General features: G+C 38.4%; 1 protein-coding gene across 5 annotated transcripts in view; it reads left to right on the top strand.

The window, feature by feature from the left end:
* Positions 1-25,204, top strand: part of LOC131432375 (integrator complex subunit 3 homolog) — an 821,606-nt gene that overhangs the window by 125,537 nt on the left and 670,865 nt on the right. For all 5 annotated transcript variants that reach the window (XM_058598608.1, XM_058598607.1, XM_058598609.1 and 2 more), the window contains exons 3-6: positions 17,275-17,610; positions 17,794-18,214; positions 18,278-18,461; positions 18,515-18,657. In XM_058598608.1, coding sequence (XP_058454591.1) covers positions 17,275-17,610; positions 17,794-18,214; positions 18,278-18,461; positions 18,515-18,657 — 1,084 coding nt within the window. The remainder of the gene's footprint in view (positions 1-17,274; positions 17,611-17,793; positions 18,215-18,277; positions 18,462-18,514; positions 18,658-25,204) is intronic.

The following is a 25,204-nucleotide window of genomic DNA, read 5'->3' as shown; positions in this document are numbered from 1 at the left end:
AGAGCAACTTAGGGTATTCCTAAAAAAATCAGACTTCTTGTTTTTGGTGTCTTTAAATATTTTTTAGAGTTTATTGAAACCAATTTTTTGATGACTAGCGCATTCAGGTAGCGTTTTCTGAACCGAAGTTATGAGCAAAACTAGTTCAAAAACAGATCATTTTTAAACTGCTATATCTAACATTGGAGCAAATGAAAAAAAAATCTTTTTTTTTCATTTGATAGAAAATACTTTCCAGTATGTTTATAAAAAAAATGGCGGAGGAGATATTTTTTTAAATTTTTAAACTGTGCTCAAACATTGGGTTTTTTCATAGAAAATGCTCTTTCATGTAAGACATATATTAGTTATATATATATTAAAATAAGCTATTGCTGTCTTCGAGCGTGTTAAAACTAATTCAGCTGCATAATCGGGAAGAAGGAGTACACTCACGTTGGTTGTTACTCTATTCGATAATGCTATTACAGGATCAGACGTTAAAAGAAATCGTTTGAATACATCCTCTAGATTCACTAAACGATTGAGTTTTTGCGGATGGAACTGCCTATACTTGCGAATAAATTTATTTCGACTCTCTTGCGCTTCTTTACTGTACATTATTTGCTATCTGTTTGGTTCCCTTGCGAATAATTGTCGAGCAAGAAGGCTGGATGATCTGGAACAACAGTTATCCTTCATCTGTTTCCCTTTTCCGTCCAAAAAAATCATCTTTCAAAAGGAAAACACGGAACTAACAAAGCAGGAAGTGGACAAAGTAAATACAGAAATTGCAGAGCTTTCTCCCACAGTACTTGGGAAAGTACACTAAGGTCTCTTTTTATGCGGTTTTTTTTTCATGCGACTTTTTAATGCGAAGTTTCAGAGTTATGTGGTTTTTTTATACGTTTTTTTTATGCGGTACGTGAACTCACCTAAACAAAGACTTCAGTGTATTTGTATCAACGAAGCTAGTGTTCTGCATGAACTATACGAAAGTATTAAACGACATAACAGGCACACACTTCCAGGCTTGGTACATATGCAAGCACTCAGGTAACGCATATGTACCAAGCTTGGGAGTGTGTGCCTGTTATTCACGCTCGAAATTGTCTGTTTATGTGCCCAATTCTCGCCATTTGTGGGAAGTTTTACTTTTCTATTGCAATTCGAAAAAACCTGTTTTAATCCACCTAGTGGTGTAATGATGCCTTTCTCATATCAATCATACTATCATACCTATATAATACTGTGGTATTCTTCAAAATTATTTTTCTTCGATTCTTAAAAGAATAACCGAAATAGATTTGTTTGACCGTCTACTGATAAAAACTATCAATTGGAAAAGATTTGAGGTCGATTTAGAAAACTTTTTACGGTTTTTCGTTCTTTTCAGTGATGGTATAAAATTTTTAACACACTTTACCCTATATTTCCGGATCCGGAAGTCGGATCTGGATAAAATTCAGGAATTACGTATGGGACCACAGGAACTTTCATTTGAAACTAAGTTTGTGAAAATCGGTCGCGCCATCTATGAGAAAAGTTAGAACACATATTTTCATTTTTTTGCACATGTTACCCCATAAAGTTAGTGCAAAAAACGTTACATACACACATACGCACACACACACACACATACACACACAGACATTTTGCGTACTCGACGAACTGAGTCGAATGGTATATGACACTCGGCCCTCCGGGCCTCGGTTCAAAAGTCGGTTTTCACAGTGATTGCATAACCTTTCTATATGAGAAAGGCAAAAATGCAACTGAAGCGCATCGAATGCTTTCAGAAACTTACGGTGAAGCTGCTCTGAGTAAAAGAACGTGTCGGGAGTGGTTTCAACGTTTTAAAAATGGTGATTTCGATGTCGAAGACAAACATGATGGTGGAAGAGAAAAAACCTTCAAAGATGAATAACAATTTACTACGAGCTCTTAAAACCGGATGAAACCATCACAGGAGATCGCTACCGAACGCAACTGATGCGCCTTAGTCGCGCGCTAAAAGAAAAGCGGCCACAGTATCAAGAGCGACATGGCAAAGTCATCCTCCAACACGACAATGCTCCGCCTCACGTCGCAAAAGTGGTCAAAAAGTACCTGGAAACGCTGAAATGGGAAATCTTGCCCCACCCGCCGTATTCCCCAGATGTCGCCCCTTCTGACTTCCACCTATTCCGTTCGATGGCACACGGCCTGGCAGATCAACATTTTCAGTCCTTCGAAGAGTTGGAAAAATGGATTGCTTCATGGATAGCGTCAAAAAAGGACTCCTTTTTTCGAGTCGGGATCCGAAAATTTCCGGAAAGATGGGAGAAAGTTGTCGCTAACGACGGACAATACTTTGAATAATACATCTGTAAGCACTTTTTCGAAATAAAGCTTTAAAATTTGGAAAAAAACGACGGAAGCAAAGTTGTACACCTAATAATTTGAGGTTAATTTGTAATGAACATCTGTAATTACTTCAAATCATACTCTATCAACCGCAACGCGAGATAGATGATAAAAACTCAATTAACAGAATTATCCAAGAAAACCACGATTCTGCAATTGGCGGACACGTCGGAATTAACAGACTATCGAAAACTTAAGTGTCACTATATATGGCCAAACATAAAAAAATCCACTGCAGATTATATTTTACCATTTACAAAATCAACTTCAGGAAATAGATACGCGCTAACAATTCAATGCGATTTTTTAAAACATATCATAGTAAAACCAATTCCAGACAAACAAGCACAAACAATAGCCAAAGCTTTTGTCGAACACTGCATTCTAATTTACGCAACCCCGTCTATTATACGAACAGATCAGGAAACCGAATGTAAAAATGAAGTCTTCCACAAAATTAGCGAACTACTCAAATTTATTCAAAAATGTTCAACACCGTATCACCCACAAACTATCGGAAGTCTAGAGAGAAATCATCGATGTCAGAATGAGTACGTAAGACAGTTCGTCAACGAATCAAATAGTGAATGGGATGACTGGCTGCCTTACTGCGCGTTTTGCTACAATACAACTCCTCACACCGACTTACCATACACACCTTTTGAACTGATTTTTGGAAAAACAGTATCAGTACCAAACGAATTGAAAAATCCAGAATTCATAGAACCGATATATAATAACGATGAATACTATTCAGAATTAAAATACAAATTAAAAACTGCCTCAGAATTAAAATACAAATCAAAAAACCTCTCAAATGCAATAATAGAAAACTTATAAACAAAGCAAACTCATATAGTTCACAAAAATCAAATTGTTAAATTGTAATCAAATACAACAACATTATAACATATTACACCAAAAAATTATTACAACTTTATGAAAAACACGAATTTTTACTTAAGAACAAAGTTTTTTAATTATTATATTTTATATCATATTATATACCCTATAATTATACACATACATACATCATTACCACAGCATAATCAAATTATTTAAAAATAACGTTATATAACAACACAATTATTAACTCCAAAACATTATTTCATTACTATATCCTCGTTACATTCAAAACTATTTTATTATTATTTTTTTACATAACATATCATACAAATTACACTATTGACCATTGTACAATAACATAAGAAAATCAAAATCCAGGAATTATATCACAGAAGAAAAATCAAAACGTTGTAAAACACATTACACTTTACACAATATTGTAAGAGATTTCTTGAGACCAGACCCTGATCTTTAACAAACGAAAATGACTCCGTAAACTTCATCATTTTTTTACGGGGAAGGTGTGGCGAAATTACAAAACCACCACATTTTCCACGTTAATCCCTCAGAACAATTTCAATATTACATTTCGTTTCGATACAATGTAGTGACATTGTAAACGTTTTCTTGAGAGTACCTTGTAAGGAAACCAGCCATACATTGTAGCACATTCAGTCTTATGATTTGATGCATCGGCACTTTACAAATCATAAACTTTAAATATTCTATGGGTTGGACCGATATGACCGAAATTATGCTCGGTACCATAAACGTTCCTCTTCGCTTAAACACTTGAATTTCTTACAGCGTACAAGCAAAGTAACCCAATGACTATAAACACATTGAACCATGCGCGCCGCTGGCGTGGATTTTCCCTCCTCGCGCGAAGGAAAGAAAATAACTTCAATTGTTCTTGCCATCGCACTTTACAAAGTAAAGTCCCAGTTAAAAAGGAACTTCGCTCAGAAAAAAGCGAACACGGGAAAACATATGAAAAAGTAAGAAAAAAACCTCTAAGTCCCAGTTAAGGAAGGGTAGGGTCTAAACGATGAAAAAAATAATCATTTTTGCGATTTTTTTTCCAGAATTATCGTTCAACAAAATAAATTCAAATGTTTTGCAAGATAAAAAGCATCATTCGAACAACATTTTGTAATTTTTTCGTGGAAAAATATTGAGAAATAAGTCTGTGAAGAGGTATTTTCGAGAACGCTTCTTAAAAATCATGATTTGCGGTGTCCACTGAACCTCAGCGCAGACTAATCAGAAGTGAACAAACGAACGCAGCATAGTTAGAGTAGAAGTTTTTCTAGACCCCAACGTTTCTGTTTGATTTTTTTAAATTTTTAAAATTTTTGGTGGGTGTTCAAAGTGAAAACTACGATTTTTCACGAAAAAATACGCCATTTTGTAGCTGTTAAACCTCCCCAAAGTAACAAACAACGAAAAGGAAAACGTTGGGGTCTGGTTTTTTATATGTAGAAAGTGTGTGAAAAAATTGAAAAAAATTTCAAAAACCTGCTTTCGAGGAAAACGCGTTTAAAGGTTTTTGTCTATAAAGTCAATGGAAACAATTTATTACTCCAGGGAGCCCGTAGGGTCCAACATTTTCCAAAAATTATATTTTTTCTTTTATAATTTATTTTAACGAAACATTTCAAGAATGTTTTGTCAAGTTTTGAAGTCAATCGAAGTAGAAATCTTGGGCCTGTGCGACGAGCACTTGCTTCTTAGTAGAATGAGATAGCCAGTAACTTCCAGTATTTCGTTCCAATAGGCTTGAAAATTTCACAGAAAATTTTTCTAATGTTTTACTATAAGAATATATAAAGAAAATATTAAATGATTTTTCAAAAGTGTTAGACCCTACTCGCCCTTTAAGGGACTTAGAAGAAAGTTCTACAGCCAGTTGTATAGAAAAAAGAGTGTTTTAAAGCTCTCAAAACAAGAAACACTTTTAGTGACAGTATGAAAAAAATCTTTTAGTAAAGTTAGGTCGGAAGATTTGCTAGAAAGTGCTACAGCCAGTTATAACAATACAACCTTAGATTCAAAGAAAGTATCAAACTAACTCTCTTCAACGCCATCATTCGACCAGTTCTTCGAGATAGTTTTGAATGCCCTTGAACACGGGACACCCGTCAGGAAATCAGTTAGAACTATGTCGAAAATTCCCTTATTGCCTTATTGTGATGATGAATTGCGTACCACCATGAATAATACTCGAGCAGCTTTTAAATACTGGAAATCAAATTTATATGCAGTTTCGTATTATCGTCATTTAAAAGCTGAGCGTCAATTCAGAGCGATGGTGAGACAAAAAAAGATAAATCATTGGCACACCATGTGTAACGAACTGGATGGTACAACATCAGTGAATGCTTTCTTCGAGTCGCTTCAAAGGACGCACAACGGCGGGCATTCAAAAACCGGTATCAGATGCAATGATTCAGGAACTACTAGATCAGATGCAATGATTCAGGAACTACTAGTCACCATGCGCAACTAAAAGTTTATCATTATCGTTTGATGTTTGTCAGTGCGAAGAGCACGTGAGACAGAACATGTTCAGCACTTTCGATCTTCAAGCTGTCATGGAAACCGGCAAAGATTTAGCTCCTGACGTGGACGGTATTCCTTACTCAGTTATTAGCAATCTCACATATCGGGGGAAACGTAAGCTACTCGAGATATACAATTTTGTCTACATGAATGAAGGCATTTCAGACAGCTGGAAAATTGTCAAGGTCGTGACTATTCCAAAACCCGGAGGACAATCAGGAAATGCGAACGGAGCTCGTCCCTTAGCTCTTCTATACTGCTTCCGTAAGGTTTATGAGCTTTTAATTAAAGATAAATTGGAATTTCTACTCGAGAGTAAACAGTTACTCCCACATGAAATGTGTGGGTTCCGCAAAGGGAAGGGAACAATGGACGCGTTTTATAAACTGGTCAAGCAGGCACAGTCTGCCCGACGACATCACGAACACGTCATAGTGTGCAGTGTCGTAAAAAAGTACAGGTGTGTAATGGCAGAGACATAACTGAATGTCGTGAATACGAATAAAACTGACACTCTTACTTTATACTTTAGAATATAAATTAGTTGATCGATAGTGTGAATTGTGCAAGTTTTCCCCTTTTACACTACTAAAATTTGAAACGATACACCTAAACTACAGTACAGATTAGTTACATTAAACATTCTGACACAAATATTACGAAATAACCAGTATAATTTCTTATGATAAAATAATGGTGGTTCTGAAAAGAACCTTTTATGAAGGCGTTCGTGATGGAGAAATCTGAAATCTGCAGAAAGTTTACTACAAACTAAAACTGGTTGCGGCTTATACAGTATAGTGAAGTAAAATTTCTCATAATTCTTTGGGTATAAAATTATGGCACCTTAGAGAATATTAATGTCGATTATTTCATTTCGGATTCCAATATTTTACCAAAAGATACTATCAAAATGCTGTACGGGATTAATTTCTGGCATCTCAGAAAAGCCAAATTGTATAATTTTCTAAGATATTAAACACTGATTAGATATAAACGATTTTAAACACTGTTGCGAATTTAAAACTGTGAAAATTGCAAATAACTGATCAAATTATCTTAGATTTGCACTACACTGATAATTTTAATTTTCGATTTACAAAGAAGCAATCTGTAGGTAACATTTAGAGTCATTAGAAGGGCTGATTTTGCAGAATGTTCCTTATTGTTGTCCATTTTTCGTTGTATTATGCCCCAATGCGAACGACCACCAACAGGATGATGTAATCGATCTTCTTCGAAGGGAAACTGGTTCTGCGACCTGACGACTTCTCCACCTGACGACTGAAGTCCAAATGAAAGCATGACCTGTACGTTTGAGGTTTGATACCACGCAAAAAGTCTGCTCTAATTATTGACGGCTGCTCCACCTGACGATTGAAGTCCAAATGAAAGCACGACCTAAGCGTTTGAGGCTTTATACCACGCAAAATGTTTGCTTTCATTGCCAACTGCTCCATTGGACGACTGAAATCCAAATGAGAGTTGCGACCTGAACGTTTGAGGTTTTTAACCACGCAGAAGGTGCACTTTCCGAAGCTGCTGGTTGATTAAATCATTCCCACGACGTCTGCTTCCATCCAACGCACAAGAAGATTTTTGAGAAAACTTAATTTTTGAGTTGTTTGTGGTTATCTCACACTATTCAAAATAATATTCTAAATTCCTGATCATATTTTTGATGAAATAGTGAAAGAATTATGTTGCTGCCATTAATACAAGTCGAGATATTCACGATTAAGTTCTGCCCATTCTTCCATATTGCTAATTTTGAAAAGGCACCCCATAGTAAAGAAAGTCGTATTCACGACAAAAGATGACAACGTGGAAATTAACGTACTCATTCGAGAGATGCGTGCATTGAGTATTCCTAGTCATGTCATAAAGGTGAATTATGCTGATGATATTACATCGGGATACGAGGTCGAGGTGAATTATGCTGATGATATTACATCGGGATACGACGTCGAAATCTAAACGAAACCAATCGCAGCTTACAAACTTCAGTTGATGACCTAGTGGATGGTATTCATAACCTCGGTTTAGGTATATCTACCTCCAACAAAAAGTAGTTTTATGCTTATACTCGGCAATCAACCTCAACCAATCTAAAATATAATGAAATCTTATAAAACCTTCCATGCTATTTACTTGATCCATATGTACCTTATGATAAAAAAAGAACCGGAATTTTCATTTTAAAATTCCCGCGCTTGTCCAATCGGTAAACTTTGATTCTCTCAACGTTGGCAACACTTTTATACACATTCTGTCAAATTTTGACGCATATCGTACGATTAGTTTTTGTTTGGCGTCTATACAAAGAAGTTGAAAAATTTTCGTGTGGCGATTTTTATAATGGATAAAAATTTAGAACAACGTGCGTGCATCAAATTTCTGGTGATGATTATACTGTTACCGCGTTCGATATTTCATTCCTATACAAACGTATAATTATGGAAAAATGGCAAACAGAATGGTGTAAAGGAAGATTTTGTTTTAGCATTTTGTCTAACGTGTCCGATGAACCATGGTTTGAATCTACTGGGTTCACCAGGAGGGAAATTGTAATCCTGTCAAAGTTAATCAGTAACCACTCTAGACTTCCTGCTCACTTGCGAAGGAATGGCATAGTCACAGATGATACGTGCCCTTGTGAATTATCAACTGCGGATCCAGATCATCTACTATTCGAATGTCCAAGATTTGATGTTCAAAGAGAATCTCTTTGGGCAAAATTGAGGCGGAAAAACAACCCACCGGACCTGCATATAATACTGAGAAAGAAAGACATCGAACTATACGCACTTATTGCCGATGTTTTCATTCAAACTAAAATAGATCTATGAATTTGATTAAGTCACACTTGGCAGGTTATGTATTAAAAGGAAAGCCAAATAAAATCAGTATTTAAGAAAACCTGGAAAATAAATCGATCATTCTTAATTCAGTATCAAAAGCAAAAACGTCTATTTCAATTGAAAAGAATCTGCCACAGTTGATAAAAATCCACTTTACACAAAAGAGACACAAATCCAATGAAGACGGGACCGACGCATACGAAAAAACTAGACGTAGAGTTAAAATGACTTCTCGCAACAACAAAATTAATATACAACAAATAAACAACAGAACGGCGAAGACAGCTGACGAGTGTTCGCAAAGACGACATAAAAATTCGAAAAATATAACCAACAATCAGACGGATAGATTCTATCATTTTCAGACTCAAATTGACCTTCATTTACAGATTACTAATAATTTAGCCATCATGGGGACAAACGATACACCTAACAAATCTGGACTGTACTTTAATGTAACGGCAATCAAAACTCATATAAATGGCTTGAGATTTTTGTTTTCACCTATTTCGCTATCTATCGGGTCCACATCAGCGTCATGCATCTATACAACGACGATCTCAGCCAACATGTGATAGCAGCAGTGACGATTGTGTTATCTCAAACACAATATGTAAAGGTACTCAGACCTTTGATTGACATTCACGATTTGTGTTTTAGTCTGTTAAGACGTAGAGCAGTCATGAGCTAGTTTAAATATGATCAGAACCGCGAAAATGTTATCCCAAAACGGGACTCGAATCCGTAGCTAATTCCTAACCGGAGAATTTGTTTTACCAATAAAAGTGTTTTCATATGCAGGGAAATTTAATTGGTAAATATATATTGGCGACAATGCAGACTTTACTTGAAGAATGCATTTCTTCCAAAGCTCCAATTTTCTACCCGTATATCACTTTGAACCCTCTGCCTCAAGTGATGTGATAGATTGCTTAATAGATTAATGATAAGGCAAAAAGCAGACATTGAAAAGCAAGAACTACTGAAAATGTTTACTTGATTCTAAAGCTTGTTCATTTAACAAATGTGACCGTTGTTGTTAGATTAATATTCCGAAAGCTAGCGCAAACCAAAAAATAAATTCGATTGTGAATTTGTGATTTGGAACACTACCTAACGAAAATCAGAAAAAAATCTATTCAACCACTATAATTTGTTTTATAGATATAACAACACAAGCTGTATTGATTCACGTAAATATTTTAAATAAGACGATTTTGAAAATGATGTTTTGAAAACATAAAAGGAAAAATCAATCCGCGGTATTTGCAAGAATTCGACATAGAGTTTCTTTTTAAGAGGCTTGACTCACACGTGTTTTTCGTTTAAGACCATCGTCCAAGTACCATGCGCGCGGGTGGTTTTAGGAAATTTTCGATGGAAATTTCGAAAAATTTGCCAAAACCAAAAACATACAGACCTTTGAGATACATTTATCTATCTACAGGGTGAAAATGGCTGGAAAATTCGGAGGATTTTCCGAGTCTTATCAAAAAAAGCTCTGAAAAATGAGTGTTTTTGTGATCTTTCACAATTATATGGAAAAATAAAGCGATGACATAAACTTTTTTTTTTCAAATAAACTTTATTATGGATACACAGATTACATTCGGACACATTTTTGGAAAACCTTTTCACGCTTTTCATAGAAAATCCACGAATTTCAAAAATTTCCACGAAATCGGTTATATGAAATTCGTTGATTTTCCATGAAAAGCGTGAAAAGGTTTTCCAAAAATGTTTTCGAATGTGATCCTTGTTGCCAGCATGAGGTTTTTTTTGAAAAAAAATTTCATTCCATCGAATTATTTTTTCAAATAATTGTGAAAAATTACAAAAAAAGCTTATTTTTTCAGCGCTATTTTTGATAAGACTCGTAAAATCCTCCGAATTTTTCAGTCATTTTAACCCTGTAGATAGATAAAATTATTTCAAAGGTCTGTATGTTCTTGGTTTTGTCAAATTTTTCGAAATTTCCATCGAAAATTTCCTAAAACCACCCGCGCGCATGGTACTTGGACGATGGCTTTAAGTGTTTAAATTCTGAAACACAAAATCAAAACTGGAGCAATGATCGGAAGTAAACACTTATTTTAGGCGTCGCCGTTTTTCAAAAACATAATATTTTAATTAATTTTGATTAAAAGAAGTTCGTTGTGCTTTTCACAGTTTTGGTATTCAAATGCACATTATTTGAGTCATTAGTTAAAATCGCAAAAAAGAAAAAAAAAAAAAAAAAAAAAAATATATATATATATATATATATATAAATATTCATATATATATATATATATATATATATATATATATATATATATATATATATATATATATATATATATATATATATATATATATATATATATATATATATATATATATATATATATATATATATATATATATATATATATATATATATATACATATACATACCTTACCTAACAGCTATAGGCCTGGGGTGTCCTTTGCTGTATCAAGCATACGTCTCCACAAAACTCGGTTCATGGCTGCTCGTCGCCAGCCACTCAAGGCACGGATGCTTCTGAGATCACCCTCCACTTGATCGATCCACCTTGCTCGCTGCGCTCCTCTTCTTCTTGTACCAGTCGGATTAGATTCAAGAACCATTTTCACTGGGCTGTCGTCCGACATCCTTATGACATGCCCAGTAGACGTCCGATTTTAGCTGTCCGTACGATGGGTGGTTCTCCTAGCAATTCATGATTCATACGCCGTCTCCACGTTCCGTCTTCCATCTGCACTCCGCCATAGATTGTCCTCAGTACCTTTCTTTCGAAAACACTGAGGGCGCGTTGGTCCTCTGCCAGCATAGTCCAGGTCTCGTGGCCATAGAGAACAACCGGTCTAATGAGCGTTTTGTAGATGGTCAATTTCGTGCGGTTGCGTACTTTTCTCGATCGGATGGTTTTTCTGAGTCCAAAGTACGCACGATTCCCTGCCAAAATACGTCTATGAATTTCTCTGCTGGTGTCATTATCGACGATCACCAGTGAGCCCAAATACACGAACTCGTCAACCACCTCGATATCGTCACCGTCTATCAGTATTCGTGGTGGGAGGCGTAGTGTTTCTTCTCTAGAGCCTCTTCCTCTCATGTATTTTGTTTTCGACGCATTTATGGCCGGTCCGATCTAGCTTCAGTTTTCAGTCCGATGTAAGTTTCCGTCATCTTTTCAAGGTTACGTGTCACAATATCAATATCGTCAGCGAAGCCAAAAAGTTGTACGGACTTTCTGAAGATCGTGCCACTCGTGTCGATCCTCGCTCTTCGAATCACACCTTCCAGGTCAATATTAAACAAGACACAAGAAAGTCCATCACCTTGACGTAGCCCTCTCCGAGATTCGAAGGGACTCGAGAGCGTCCCAGATACTCGGACGTAGCACATCACTCTATCCATCGTTGCTTTGACCAATCGCGTCAGTTTATCCGGAAAACCGTATTCGTACATTATCTGCCATAGCTGTTCTCGATCGATTGTGTCGTATGCCGCTTTGACATCAATGAATAGGTGATGCGTGGGTACGTTGTATTCACGACACTTCTGGAGTACTTGTCTTATCGCGAATCAGTGATCCGTAGTGGCGCGGGCTCCAGTAAATCCCGCTTGGTACGGCCCTACGAATTCCTTAGCTATTGGTGATAGACGACGGCAAAGGATTTGGGAGAGAACCTTGTAGGCGGCGTTGAGCAATGTGATACTTGTCTTATCGCGAGTATGTGATCCGTAGTGGCGCGGGCTCCAGTAAATCCCGCTTGGTACGGCCCTACGAATTCCTTAGCTATTGGTGATAGACGACGGCAAAGGATTTGGGAGAGAACCTTGTAGGCGGCGTTGAGCAATGTGATTGCGCGGTAATTGCAACAATCTAGCTTATCGCCCTTTTTGTAGACGGGACATACCACTCTATCCATCCATTCCTGCGGTAGAATCTCCTCCTCCCAAATCTTGGAAATCGTCCAGTGCAGCGCTCTAGCCAGTGCCCCTCCTCCATGTTTGAGCAGCTCGCCTGGTAACTGGTCATTGCCCGCGGCTTTGTTGTTCCTCAGCTTGCCGATCTCCTCACTTATCTCCGTCAGATCAGGTGCTGAGAATCTGTCGTCGGCTGAGCGTGCACCCAGATTGATTCCTGTGTCATTCTCTGTATCCTGTGCTTCGCCATTCAGATGCTCGTCATAGTACTGCTTCCACCTGTCGATAACCTCACGTTCGTTCGTGAGAAGGTTACCACTGGTATCTCTGCACATTTCGGCCTGTGGCGTGTAGCCTCTACGTGAGCGGTTCACCTTCTCATAGAATTTCCGTCTATCATTTGCGCGGTACAGCGGTTCCATCGCTTCGAGATCTTGGTCTTCCTGGTGGCGCTTTTTTCTCCGGAAAACCGTGTTCTGTCTGTTCCGTGCCTGTCTGTATCGTTCCTCGTTCGCTCTAGTGCGGTGTTGCAGCATCCTCGCCCTTGCTGTATTCTTCTCTTCGACCAACTGCTGACATTCGCCGTCGAACCAGTCATTTCCTCGATTCGATAACCTCGTACCTAGAACGGTTGCAGCAGTGCTTCTCACGGCGAACCTTATGTTCCTCCAGCCGTCTTCAAGAGTCGCCGCACCAAGGTACTCTTCCGTTGGTAGCACTAGCTCCAGTTGTTGCGCGTATTCCTCTGCAGTACGAATGCTACATAGCTGCTCGAGATTTAGTCCCGGCGTTCTTGTGCGACGAGTATTGTGCACCGTCGATAGTTTTGAGCGCATACAAACCGCGACAAGGTAGTGGTCAGAATCAATATTGGCACTGCGGTAGGTGCGGACATTGATGACGTCGGAGAAGAATCGCCTGTCGATGATAACGTGGTCGATTTGGTTTTCCGTATGTTGATCAGGTGATCTCCAGGTGGCTTTGTGGATATCTTTCCGGGGGAAGAAAGTGCTTCGAACTACCATTCCTCGGGAGGCTGCAAAGTTTACGCATCGTTGACCGTTGTCGTTTGTTGCCGCGTGCAGGCTCTCCAGCCCGATTACGGGTCTGTACATTGCCTCCCGGCCTGCCTGAGCATTCATGTCGCCGATGACGAGTTTTACATCCCGCCGTGGGCAGCTGTCGTAGGTTTGTTCCAGCTGCGTGTAGAATGCTTCCTTCTCGTCATCGGGTCTCGTCTCATGTGGGCAGCGCACGATGATGATGATGTAAGTGAAGATCAAGGGCCGTTTCTTCAATTACATCATCACCAACGTGCGCTGCCCACATGAGACGAGACCCGATGACGAGAAGGAAGCATTCTACACGCAGCTGGAACAAACCTACGACAGCTGCCCACGGCGGGATGTAAAACTCGTCATCGGCGACATGAATGCTCAGGCAGGCCGGGAGGCAATGTACAGACCCGTAATCGGGCTGGAGAGCCTGCACGCGGCAACAAACGACAACGGTCAACGATGCGTAAACTTTGCAGCCTCCCGAGGAATGGTAGTGGTCAACGATGCGTAAACTTTGCAGCCTCCCGAGGAATGGTAGTTCGAAGCACTTTCTTCCCCCGGAAAGATATCCACAAAGCCACCTGGAGATCACCTGATCAACATACGGAAAACCAAATCGACCACGTTATCATCGACAGGCGATTCTTCTCCGACGTCATCAATGTCCGCACCTACCGCAGTGCCAATATTGATTCTGACCACTACCTTGTCGCGGTTTGTATGCGCTCAAAACTATCGACGGTGCACAATACTCGTCGCACAAGAACGCCGGGACTAAATCTCGAGCAGCTATGTAGCATTCGTACTGCAGAGGAATACGCGCAACAACTGGAGCTAGTGCTACCAACGGAAGAGTACCTTGGTGCGGCGACTCTTGAAGACGGCTGGAGGAACATAAGGTTCGCCGTGAGAAGCACTGCTGCAACCGTTCTAGGTACGAGGTTATCGAATCGAGGAAATGACTGGTTCGACAGCGAATGTCAGCAGTTGGTCGAAGAGAAGAATACAGCAAGGGCGAGGATGCTGCAACACCGCACTAGAGCGAACGAGGAACGATACAGACAGGCACGGAACAGACAGAACACGGTTTTCCGGAGAAAAAAGCGCCACCAGGAAGACCAAGATCTCGAAGCGATGGAACCGCTGTACCGCGCAAATGATAGACGGAAATTCTATGAGAAGGTGAACCGCTCACGTAGAGGCTACACGCCACAGGCCGAAATGTGCAGAGATACCAGTGGTAACCTTCTCACGAACGAACGTGAGGTTATCGACAGGTGGAAGCAGTACTATGACGAGCATCTGAATGGCGAAGCACAGGATACAGAGAATGACACAGGAATCAATCTGGGTGCACGCTCAGCCGACGACAGATTGTCAGCACCTGATCTGACGGAGATAAGTGAGGAGATCGGCAAGCTGAGGAACAACAAAGCCGCGGGCAATGACCAGTTACCAGGCGAGCTTCTCAAACATGGAGGAGAGGCACTGGCTAGAGCGCTGCACTGGATGATTTCCAAGATTTGGGAGGAGGAGATTCTACCGCAGGAATGGATGGATAGAGTGGTATGTCCCGTCTACAAAAAGGGCGATAAGCTAGATTGTTGCAATTACCGCGCAATCACATTGCTCAACGCCGCCTACAAGGTTCTCTCCCAAATCCTTTGCCGTCGTCTATCACCAATAGCTAAGGAATTCGTAGGGCCGTACCAAGCGGGATTTACTGGAGCCCGCGCCACTACGGATCACATACTCGCGATAAGACAAGTATCACATTGCTCAACGCCGCCTACAAGGTTCTCTCCCAAATCCTTTGCCGTCGTCTATCACCAATAGCTAAGGAATTCGTAGGGCCGTACCAAGCGGGATTTACTGGAGCCCGCGCCACTACGGATCACTGATTCGCGATAAGACAAGTACTCCAGAAGTGTCGTGAATACAACGTACCCACGCATCACCTATTCATTGATGTCAAAGCGGCATACGACACAATCGATCGAGAACAGCTATGGCAGATAATGTACGAATACGGTTTTCCGGATAAACTGACGCGATTGGTCAAAGCAACGATGGATAGAGTGATGTGCTACATCCGAGTATCTGGGACGCTCTCGAGTCCCTTCGAATCTCGGAGAGGGCTACGTCAAGGTGATGGACTTTCTTGTGTCTTGTTTAATATTGACCTGGAAGGTGTGATTCGAAGAGCGAGGATCGACACGAGTGGCACGATCTTCAGAAAGTCCGTACAACTTTTTGGCTTCGCTGACGATATTGATATTGTGACACGTAACCTTGAAAAGATGACGGAAACTTACATCGGACTGAAAACTGAAGCTAGGCGTATCGGACCGGCCATAAATGCGTCGAAAACAAAATACATGAGAGGAAGAGGCTCTAGAGAAGAAACACTACGCCTCCCACCACCAATATTGATAGACGGTGACGATATCGAGGTGGTAGACGAGTTCGTGTATTTGGGCTCACTGGTGACCGTCGATAATGACACCAGCAGAGAAATTCATAGACGTATTTTGGCAGGGAATCGTGCGTACTTTGGACTCAGAAAAACCATCCGATCGAGAAAAGTACGCAACCGCACGAAATTGACCATCTACAAAACGCTCATTAGACCGGTTGTTCTCTATGGCCACGAGACCTGGACTATGCTGGCAGAGGACCAACGCGCCCTCAGTGTTTTCGAAAGAAAGGTACTGAGGACAATCTATGGCGGAGTGCAGATGGAAGACGGAACGTGGAGACGGCGTATGAATCATGAATTGCTAGGAGAACCACCCATCGTACGGACAGCTAAAATCGGACGTCTACTGGGCATGTCATAAGGATGTCGGACGACAGCCCAGTGAAAATGGTTCTTGAATCTAATCCGACTGGTACAAGAAGAAGAGGAGCGCAGCGAGCAAGGTGGATCGATCAAGTGGAGGGTGATCTCAGAAGCATCCGTGCCTTGAGTGGCTGGCGACGAGCAGCCATGAACCGAGTTTTGTGGAGACGTATGCTTGATACAGCAAAGGACACCCCAGGCCTATAGCTGTTAGGTAAGGTATGTATATATATATATATATATATATATATATATATATATATATATATATATATATATATATATATATATATATATATATATATATATATATATATATATATATATATATATATATATATATATATATATATATATATATATATATATATATATATATATATATATATATATATATATATATATATGTATATATATATATTTTTTTTTCGCGATTTTAACTTATGCGCACGTTGATGATGATGTAATTGAAGAAACGGCCCTTGATCTTCAATACGCACATTCTATCACTGATTGGCTGCCACCCAATCACGCGCTGGCGCATCTTGCCCAGCACTACAAATCCCGTTCCTAGAACATGGAGAACAGACGCTACATACATATATATATATATATATATATATATATATATATATATATATATATATATATATATATATATATATATATATATATATATATATATATATATATATATATATATATATATATATATATATATATATATATATATATATATATATATATATATATATATATTAACACCTTCAATCGCTTTTTTAGGTTACTGGAAGACCATTGCAGCTCACAATTTACATCCTTATACCATAAGGAAATCGCATTTGTTATAGCTCTTATTAGAGACCGATTCGATGATGTAATGATCTTAGGGCGAGAACTCGTGCGATTGTTACAGAATGTGTCTCGTATTCCGGAATTCGAGCTATTATGGAAAGATATTTTGTATGACCCCAGAACGCTTTCTCCCGCATTCTCAGGCGTGTTGCAGCTGATGCAAATCAAAACTAGTCGTCGATTCCTCCGTTGCCGGCTCACACCAGAAGTGGAAAGAAAGTTACACTTTCTTGTTAGTAGTGTCAAGTTCGGAAATCAGAAAAGGTATTGCAATGTATTGAAAGTGATATTTATCCGTTAAATTATTGTGAAATTATAAAATGTTGATCCGAATATGTTGTATTCGAACTGATTATTTGAGCTGTTCAAATTGAATCGTTAGGCTGACTGAAAAATTACAACTAGTGAATAGTTCGTGTAATTAAGAGACTGTCAACCTATTTTCAGGTATCAAGATTGGTTTCAAGAGAAATATTTTACTACTCCGGAGTCACAGAGCCTTCGATCTGATTTGATTCGATTCATAATAGGTGCTATTCATCCTACTAATGATATGCTTTGCTCTGATATCATCCCGCGGTGGGCAGTTATTGGCTGGTTATTAACATCTTGCACTAATTCAGTAGCCCAAGCTAATGCCAAACTATCATTGTTCTACGATTGGCTATTTTTTGAACCAGTAAGAGATAACATCATGAATATCGAGCCAGGAATTCTCGTGATGTATCATTCAATAAAAAACCACCCATTAGTTAGCTGCACACTTTTAGATTTTTTATGTAGAATCATGAATCATTTCTATCCAAAAGCAGAGGAAAAGATTCGTAATGGTGTATACAACTCTTTACGAATGATACTAGACAAACAGGTAATTCAATAATTAATATTTAACGAACACTAGAATTCTTTGTTTCATTTCCATATTATTAAGGTCATTCCAAATCTTTTTCCTTTGATGGAATCAGCTAAACTAGATAAGGAACTGAAGCTAATGTTGCGAGAAAATTTTAAAGATTTTTTTTCAACTCCGATGACCAGCCAGTGTATGTTCGGTACGACTCAATCATCTAGATCCCTTTCAACTGAGGATGAGGATAGCACATCAGTTTCAAATGGTATACAAGAGACTATCGATTCACATTATTTTTTAAAGATACTTGTTTCGCAGATCACAGTGAAGAATTTTGGAATAGTGCTCCGGTAACAGCGTACAATACAAGTGAAATGATGTTTAGTGATGACGAAGAAGATTCTAAGACAGCTGGTATTAAAGATGATCTTTCTGATGATGATGATTTACCGCTCTCTAAGGTAAGAAACTTATGTTACACGTAACATGTAATTTATTATATTGTATAATGTAAGCTGTAAGTTCAATTTGAACCGCTAAGCAGACGCAAACTTTGCACTTTATGTAACTCTTCAAGGATATTGATTTCTGATGTCTCAGGCGACTGAATATACTTAAAGCACTGATGGGCCGTACACTAAACGTAAAACAATATGTGCTTTTTTCTCTGCTCAGTGGTTTGAATTTAACTGCATTTAATAGTGGTTTAAATTTAACTGCTAACGGCAGTTTAATTCAAATTGTAATTTTGATAAGAAATTGTTCTAATAGTTTGTTAGTTCCACTATCCAACATTTTCCATTGTTCTTTGCGTTCTGGAATTTTTCCTGGAATATTTCCTATGTGAACAAGGGTATAGTATCGTACTACAGTGGAATTGCTGCTTTATGCGCTGTATTGAAGCTGTTTGAAATTATAGTTAAAGATTTTCTAATACATAGTTGCTCTGACTGAATCAATAATCACTTAACGATCTCCAAATTAAGTAGACTGGGATTTAACGGAACACTTTTGAATTGGCATCGATCATATCTAACTAGTCATGAAATGAAAGTGAAAATAGGAGACTGTACAACCTGACCACTTGCTGTTACATCTGGAGTTCCACAAGGAAGTCACCTTGGACCGTTTATAATTTTATTGTATCTCTATAATCTGAATTTTTTGATCAAGTGTATGAAACTATCGTTCGCCGCTCACTTTAAAATATTTCATGTAATCAAATCTGCAGCTCACTCAGAGTTCCTACAAGAACAGTTAATTGGTCAAACATAAAAAAATGGTTATGAATGCCACTAAATGCATCGTCATCTTTTTTAGATGTGATGTGATGTGAAGTGAAGCCACCATCAGTTCAAGGACTTGCCAGTGGATGCGGGTAGACTTACAGTAGCCCCGATATGACCCATCCATTCACCTTCTTGCTATAGCTGTTATCGAAAAGCGACCAAAAAGGGTTGGGCGGATATGTAAGTAGAGTCACTTACTCGTATTCTGCGGGAAAAAAGATACTCTTCCAACCATAATATCCAGTGCATGGATGAAGCATATCGCTATACATGCTTGAACCCGCCTGATGGTTTATTTGAGAAGGGCGCATCAGACTCATGTCCAACCTTCAGAAGGAAACAAGTTTCCTTCAAGTGACTTGGGCTGGCTATCCACAATCCCTCGTCCAATCATCGATTCGCCCGATGCCCTGATGCTCCCTCCCTGTACGCCCACATGATAAATGATTTATGTTATTAAATACAATGAAACAGTGTGATAAAATTAATATAACATAAAATGATATAATATACTGCAGTATAATATAATAAAATGTAATATAATATGATATAACATAATATGATTTAATATACACACTTAGTTTTTTTGCTGACTTCGTTGAAAAAAATGCCGAGAACTCAACAGCTGAGTTTCGGTTAATGTTTCGGCAAAAGTTTTTTTTACCGATCATTTGGTAAAAATAAAGTGAATCGAAATGTCAAACTTCACTGATGCATACGGCAAATTTGGCTGATTTAGTCGGTAATTTCACACACGAGACTCGGCAATGCTTGCGAACGTTTTCGAATTTTTCAGCGACTAGAACCGAGCTACCGGCGAATGTCCAATACGGGATTTCGGAAAAAGTGAAAACAATTTAACGAACACCGGAGAAACGTTGAAAAGAAATTCAATGCGAAATATCAGTTTGTTTGGTAAATTTTTCTACACAAACTGATGTTTTTTTTCTTGAAGATTTATCAAGCAGTAGCGGAGGAAACTGCTTTTGTGTTTTTTCATCAATGGCTATTTTCCTGTGATTGTAAGTGGAACCTTAAGCTTGAAATACTTCGCCTCTTGTCAGAGTGATAATGAGAAGCTGCCCAGGACACGAAGCTAAAATCATTATTAGCACTTGCTTACAGTAAATTGGGATTCTTGCTTTTTCCGTTAACATTAATATTAGCCTTCAACTTATCTCACCTTCTTGTTTTCACTTCGACACAGGTTATACAAATGAAAAATTACGTTCATGCTGAAATGAAATGAACTGAAAATCACTTTAAAGAATAATTATGAATAAGTCTCACTTATTTATGTCAGTTCATTTCCAATGTTTATTATTGTTACATTAAGCCCTTAATTCTATCGTCATCGTAAAAGTATAAATATTATCAAAGTCTTATGAATGATGTATGTGTTTTTTTTTATACGCGAAGAATTAAATCATTGAATGTAATGAGAATCTAGCTTAGCTAAGTTCATAACAAAGAACGTGCAAATTTTTCTCCGGTTGTGTTCAGTTTTGCTGCGGAGAATATAATCACAGACTAACAGACATGACAGTATGAGTAAATTCTTATAAAAATAATTTTTCGTGATGCACTAGTTCCACCTATATTGTACTGCGCGAACTATTTACTATCGGTACACCCCTTGTGTTATGTAAAAGTTAATTTACTAGTTGGTTCCCCCTCGTTTGTCAACACCGATCAGCTGCTTGCAGGGATGCCTGATTTCATCATAATATTTGGAAATGAATCGTCACAGTAAATTATTATATTACGTTAATTATATATTAAACTTTTTAGCGATGTTGGAAGGTAACCATTTATTTTTCTCAACATTGTTCATCTAGACTATTTTTTATTGTGTTGGTAATTTTCACCCGAAATTAAGTGGCGGCAGATCAGAAGCAAGTAAATATTGCCACTAAACGGGTTCGATTTTGTATTGCGTTGAAGGATGAGAGGTAGGCACAATTTTGTATATAGTTTTGGCAATATGTATTAAATCTGTATCCTGCATGAAATTCGCATACAAATGCAAATACATATCAATACATTACAGGTAATTCTGTATAAATGGCAACTCTGTTGGTAAATGAAAAAAATAAACACAGTCTAGATGACAGACAGGATGTTTTTGATAGGGTAACGTGGCGCCATCATGACACATGTGAGTACTGTCCCAAATAAAGGAATATTCGAAATGACAGTTAAAATGATTGAAGAATCTAATTTGAGTGTCCTGTCTGTTAGTCTGTGATATAATTGCTTTAAAAAATAAATAGAATTGTTTGTCACTCGGTGCACAGGTAACAAACTGATGTTTTTTTTCTTGAAGATATATCAAGCAGTAGCGGAGGAAACTGCTTTTGCGTTTTTTCATCAATGGCTATTTTCCTGTGATTGTAAGTGGAACCTTAAGCTTGAAATACTTCGCCTCTTGTCAGAGTGATAATGAGAAGCTGCCCAGGACACGAAGCTAAAATCATTATTAGCACTTGCTTACAGTAACTTGGGATTCTTGCTTTTTCCGTTAACATTAATATTAGACTTCAACTTATCTCACCTTCTTGTTTTCACTTCGACACAGGTTTTACAAATGAAAAATTACGTTCATGCTGAAATGAAATGAACTGAAAATCACTTTAAAGAATAATTATGAATAAGTCTCACTTATTTATGTCAGTTCATTTCCAATGTTTATTATTTTTAAATTAAGCCCTTAATTCTATCGTCATCGTAAAAGTATAAATATTATCAAAGTCTTATGAATGATGTATGTGTTTTTTATACGCGAAGAATTAAATCATTGAATGTAATGAGAATCTAGCTTAGCTAAGTTCATAACAAAGAACGTGCAAATTTTTCTCCGGTTGTGTTCAGTTTTGCTGCGGAGAATATAATTGCTTTAAAAAATAAATAGAATTGTTTGTCACTCGGTGCACAGGTAACAGAAAGAACATCAAAGCTTTGCATCAATTTCCCAAACGCTGCGGTCATGGAATGTCCAACGTCCATGTTGATATTTCGCCATGAAATGATGTATTGTTCTCCTTCCTGAAGCCATTGACCTCTAACTAATAGTACTGGAACATCGTTGTTGGTTGGAAACGGATCGTCTACCTTATTGTATACAACAAATTAGATTAACTCATTTATTTTAAAAAGATATAATTTTTTCAAATTTCTACCGAATTTTTCAAAATAGTAAGGTAAATTTTTATTTAAACTTACTCCAATCCAATTTATGATGCCTTTTAATGGATTCTGCTTTTCACGATCTTCTGAAAAAATATGGTTTTATCCTATCCACAATTGTTCAATTTTATTTTTATTTATATTCGAAGGTACAATAAATTTTAATTCCTCAATCTGAAAAAATATCATCAAATGACCAATGTCGAAATATACCGTGTTCATTATCATTTACCATCGCAATTACTTCCAGATTAGTAACGGCATCTTCAACTTCGTCGACGGATTCAATAACCAGTTTCTTGGTTTCTCTTCGAAAAACTCTGACCTCGGATTTTTTTGCAATATACTCCATGTGATAATGAATTTTACCTGAGTGACGTCCAGCTCCCCAACCGTTTTCGTAAAACCATAAAGCCTGAAACGTAATTTACAAATTCAAAACACTATGAAAAATATATACAATGCATACCTGTGGTACATCCGACACAGTAGAAGCCAAAATTGGATACTTCAACACAAGTGTTTATAGAAGTGATATGGCCAAAGGAATTCGGAACAGCGATTAGAAAACGAGATTGTATTTTAGGCGAACAAAGTAACGCGTGGTTAGATTTATTATTAGAGAAAAGGAAACTGTATGTAATGACAGGTAATCAATAAAGAACGAGGGGCGCATCGATGTGGATGCACAGATAGCAGTGATTGTAATACTCAACACGCCCGCTCAAACGCTGCAATCCAACACTCCGATGCTCGACCGCAGTTTCAGGAATGTTGGCCCAGGAAGACCTTTAGTTAGCATATCCGCTTGCTTCTCTGCTGATGGAGTATACTGCAAATTAATACTTCCATTCTCTATTAGTTCCCGCACGTAGAAATATTTAACATCGATATGCTTAAGCCTTCCCATGTCCTTGGAATTTGACACTATTTTTATAGTCGATTGATTGTCCTCTCGGAACAATACCGGTTTAGTCAATTTCCACCCAAGATCCTCCAGTACCCGTACTAACCATTGACTCTGGCAAACTGCTGTACACAGAGCAATGAGTTCGGCCTCCGTAGACAACAGCGACACTGTGGACTGTTTTCTAGCAAACCAGCTTACTGTTGCATCAAACACCTTGAATATGGCTCCGGAAACAGAGCGACGATCTGTAATGTCATTACCCCAATCTGCATCAGAGAAAACTTCAAGTAAATGCCCTCCTTTGTCTGCTTGGTACACTAGTCCAACATCCAGAGTTCCTTTGATGTATCTCAACACTCTTCGCAAATGTACCCAATGCTCTTCGTTGTAACAGGATTGAAATTGACTAAAATAGTTAGCTGCCGCTGCCAAATCTGGTCTCGATGTCATTGAAACATACATGATACAGCCTACGAGTTCTCGGTGAGGCTTATCAATTCTCTTAGATTCATCTCCTTTCGCCAGTCGCAATCTATGTTCCATGGGTGTGCAAACAGGACGACAATCTTCCATTCCGAAACGAACCAGTAGACTTCCCAAAAAGCTCCTTTGAGTAATACGCATAATCCTGTTCTTAACATTGCGATCAACTTTCATTCCGAGAAAACACTTAATCGGCCCCAGCTCGGTCATTTCGAATTCATCGGATAAAGCCTGCTTGATCTCGAAAACGATTCTCTCCGATGGGCTCACCACTAAGACATCATCGACATATAGTACCAGTATAACTTGATTTCCTTCTGTTCCACGAACGTAAAGGTGAAAATCGTTTGCACTCCGCTTGAAACCTAGTGTCTCCATAAACGAATGAAACCGATTGTTCCATGTCCTAGATGCCTGTTTACGACCATACAACGACTTGTTAAGGCGACATACTAAGTTATTGTTATCACTACATCCTTCCGGCTGTTGCATATAAATTTCCTCTGACAAAGTGCCATTCAGGAACGCCGACTTGACATCCATCTGATGTATAACCATTCCTTCCTTATTTGCCAGCGCCAAAACCAAACGCAACGTGTCTAGCCGAGCTACCGGTGAGTATGTTTCCTCATAATCAAATCCACGTTTTTTACTAAAACCTCTTGCCACGAGATGAGCTTTATACCTGGGTGGTTGATTACTTTCAGCTCTTTTAATCTTAAAAATCCATTTGCAAGTAATAGCACTTCGACCTTTCGGCAAATTCACCAAACTCCACGTGTTATTCTTCATTAATGAATCGATTTCGTCTTGCATAGCTTGTTGCCAATATGGCCAATCACTTCTCTTTCCCATCTCTGATACAGATTCAGGTAAGTCTTCCACGTATCCCAGAATGTTCAACGCAAAACTAGCATAATCCATCACATAATCTTTATGCCAAGATGGCGCACTACGATTTCGAATTGATTTTTCTTCAGGATGGTCTCCTATACCATCACTTTCGGTTTCGAAACTTTCCTCAGCTTCACCAATCGATTCGCTAATCAGATTATAAGCATTGTTTGTTTCGACAACATTATAAATCCGACGAACTCGAATCAATGATACTTCATTTCCGGACTTTGTTTTGGTACTGCA

This window comes from Malaya genurostris, chromosome 2, assembly GCF_030247185.1.
Source record: "Malaya genurostris strain Urasoe2022 chromosome 2, Malgen_1.1, whole genome shotgun sequence".
Classification (NCBI taxonomy): domain Eukaryota; kingdom Metazoa; phylum Arthropoda; class Insecta; order Diptera; family Culicidae; genus Malaya; species Malaya genurostris.
This window is presented reverse-complemented; position numbering and strand designations above follow the sequence as displayed.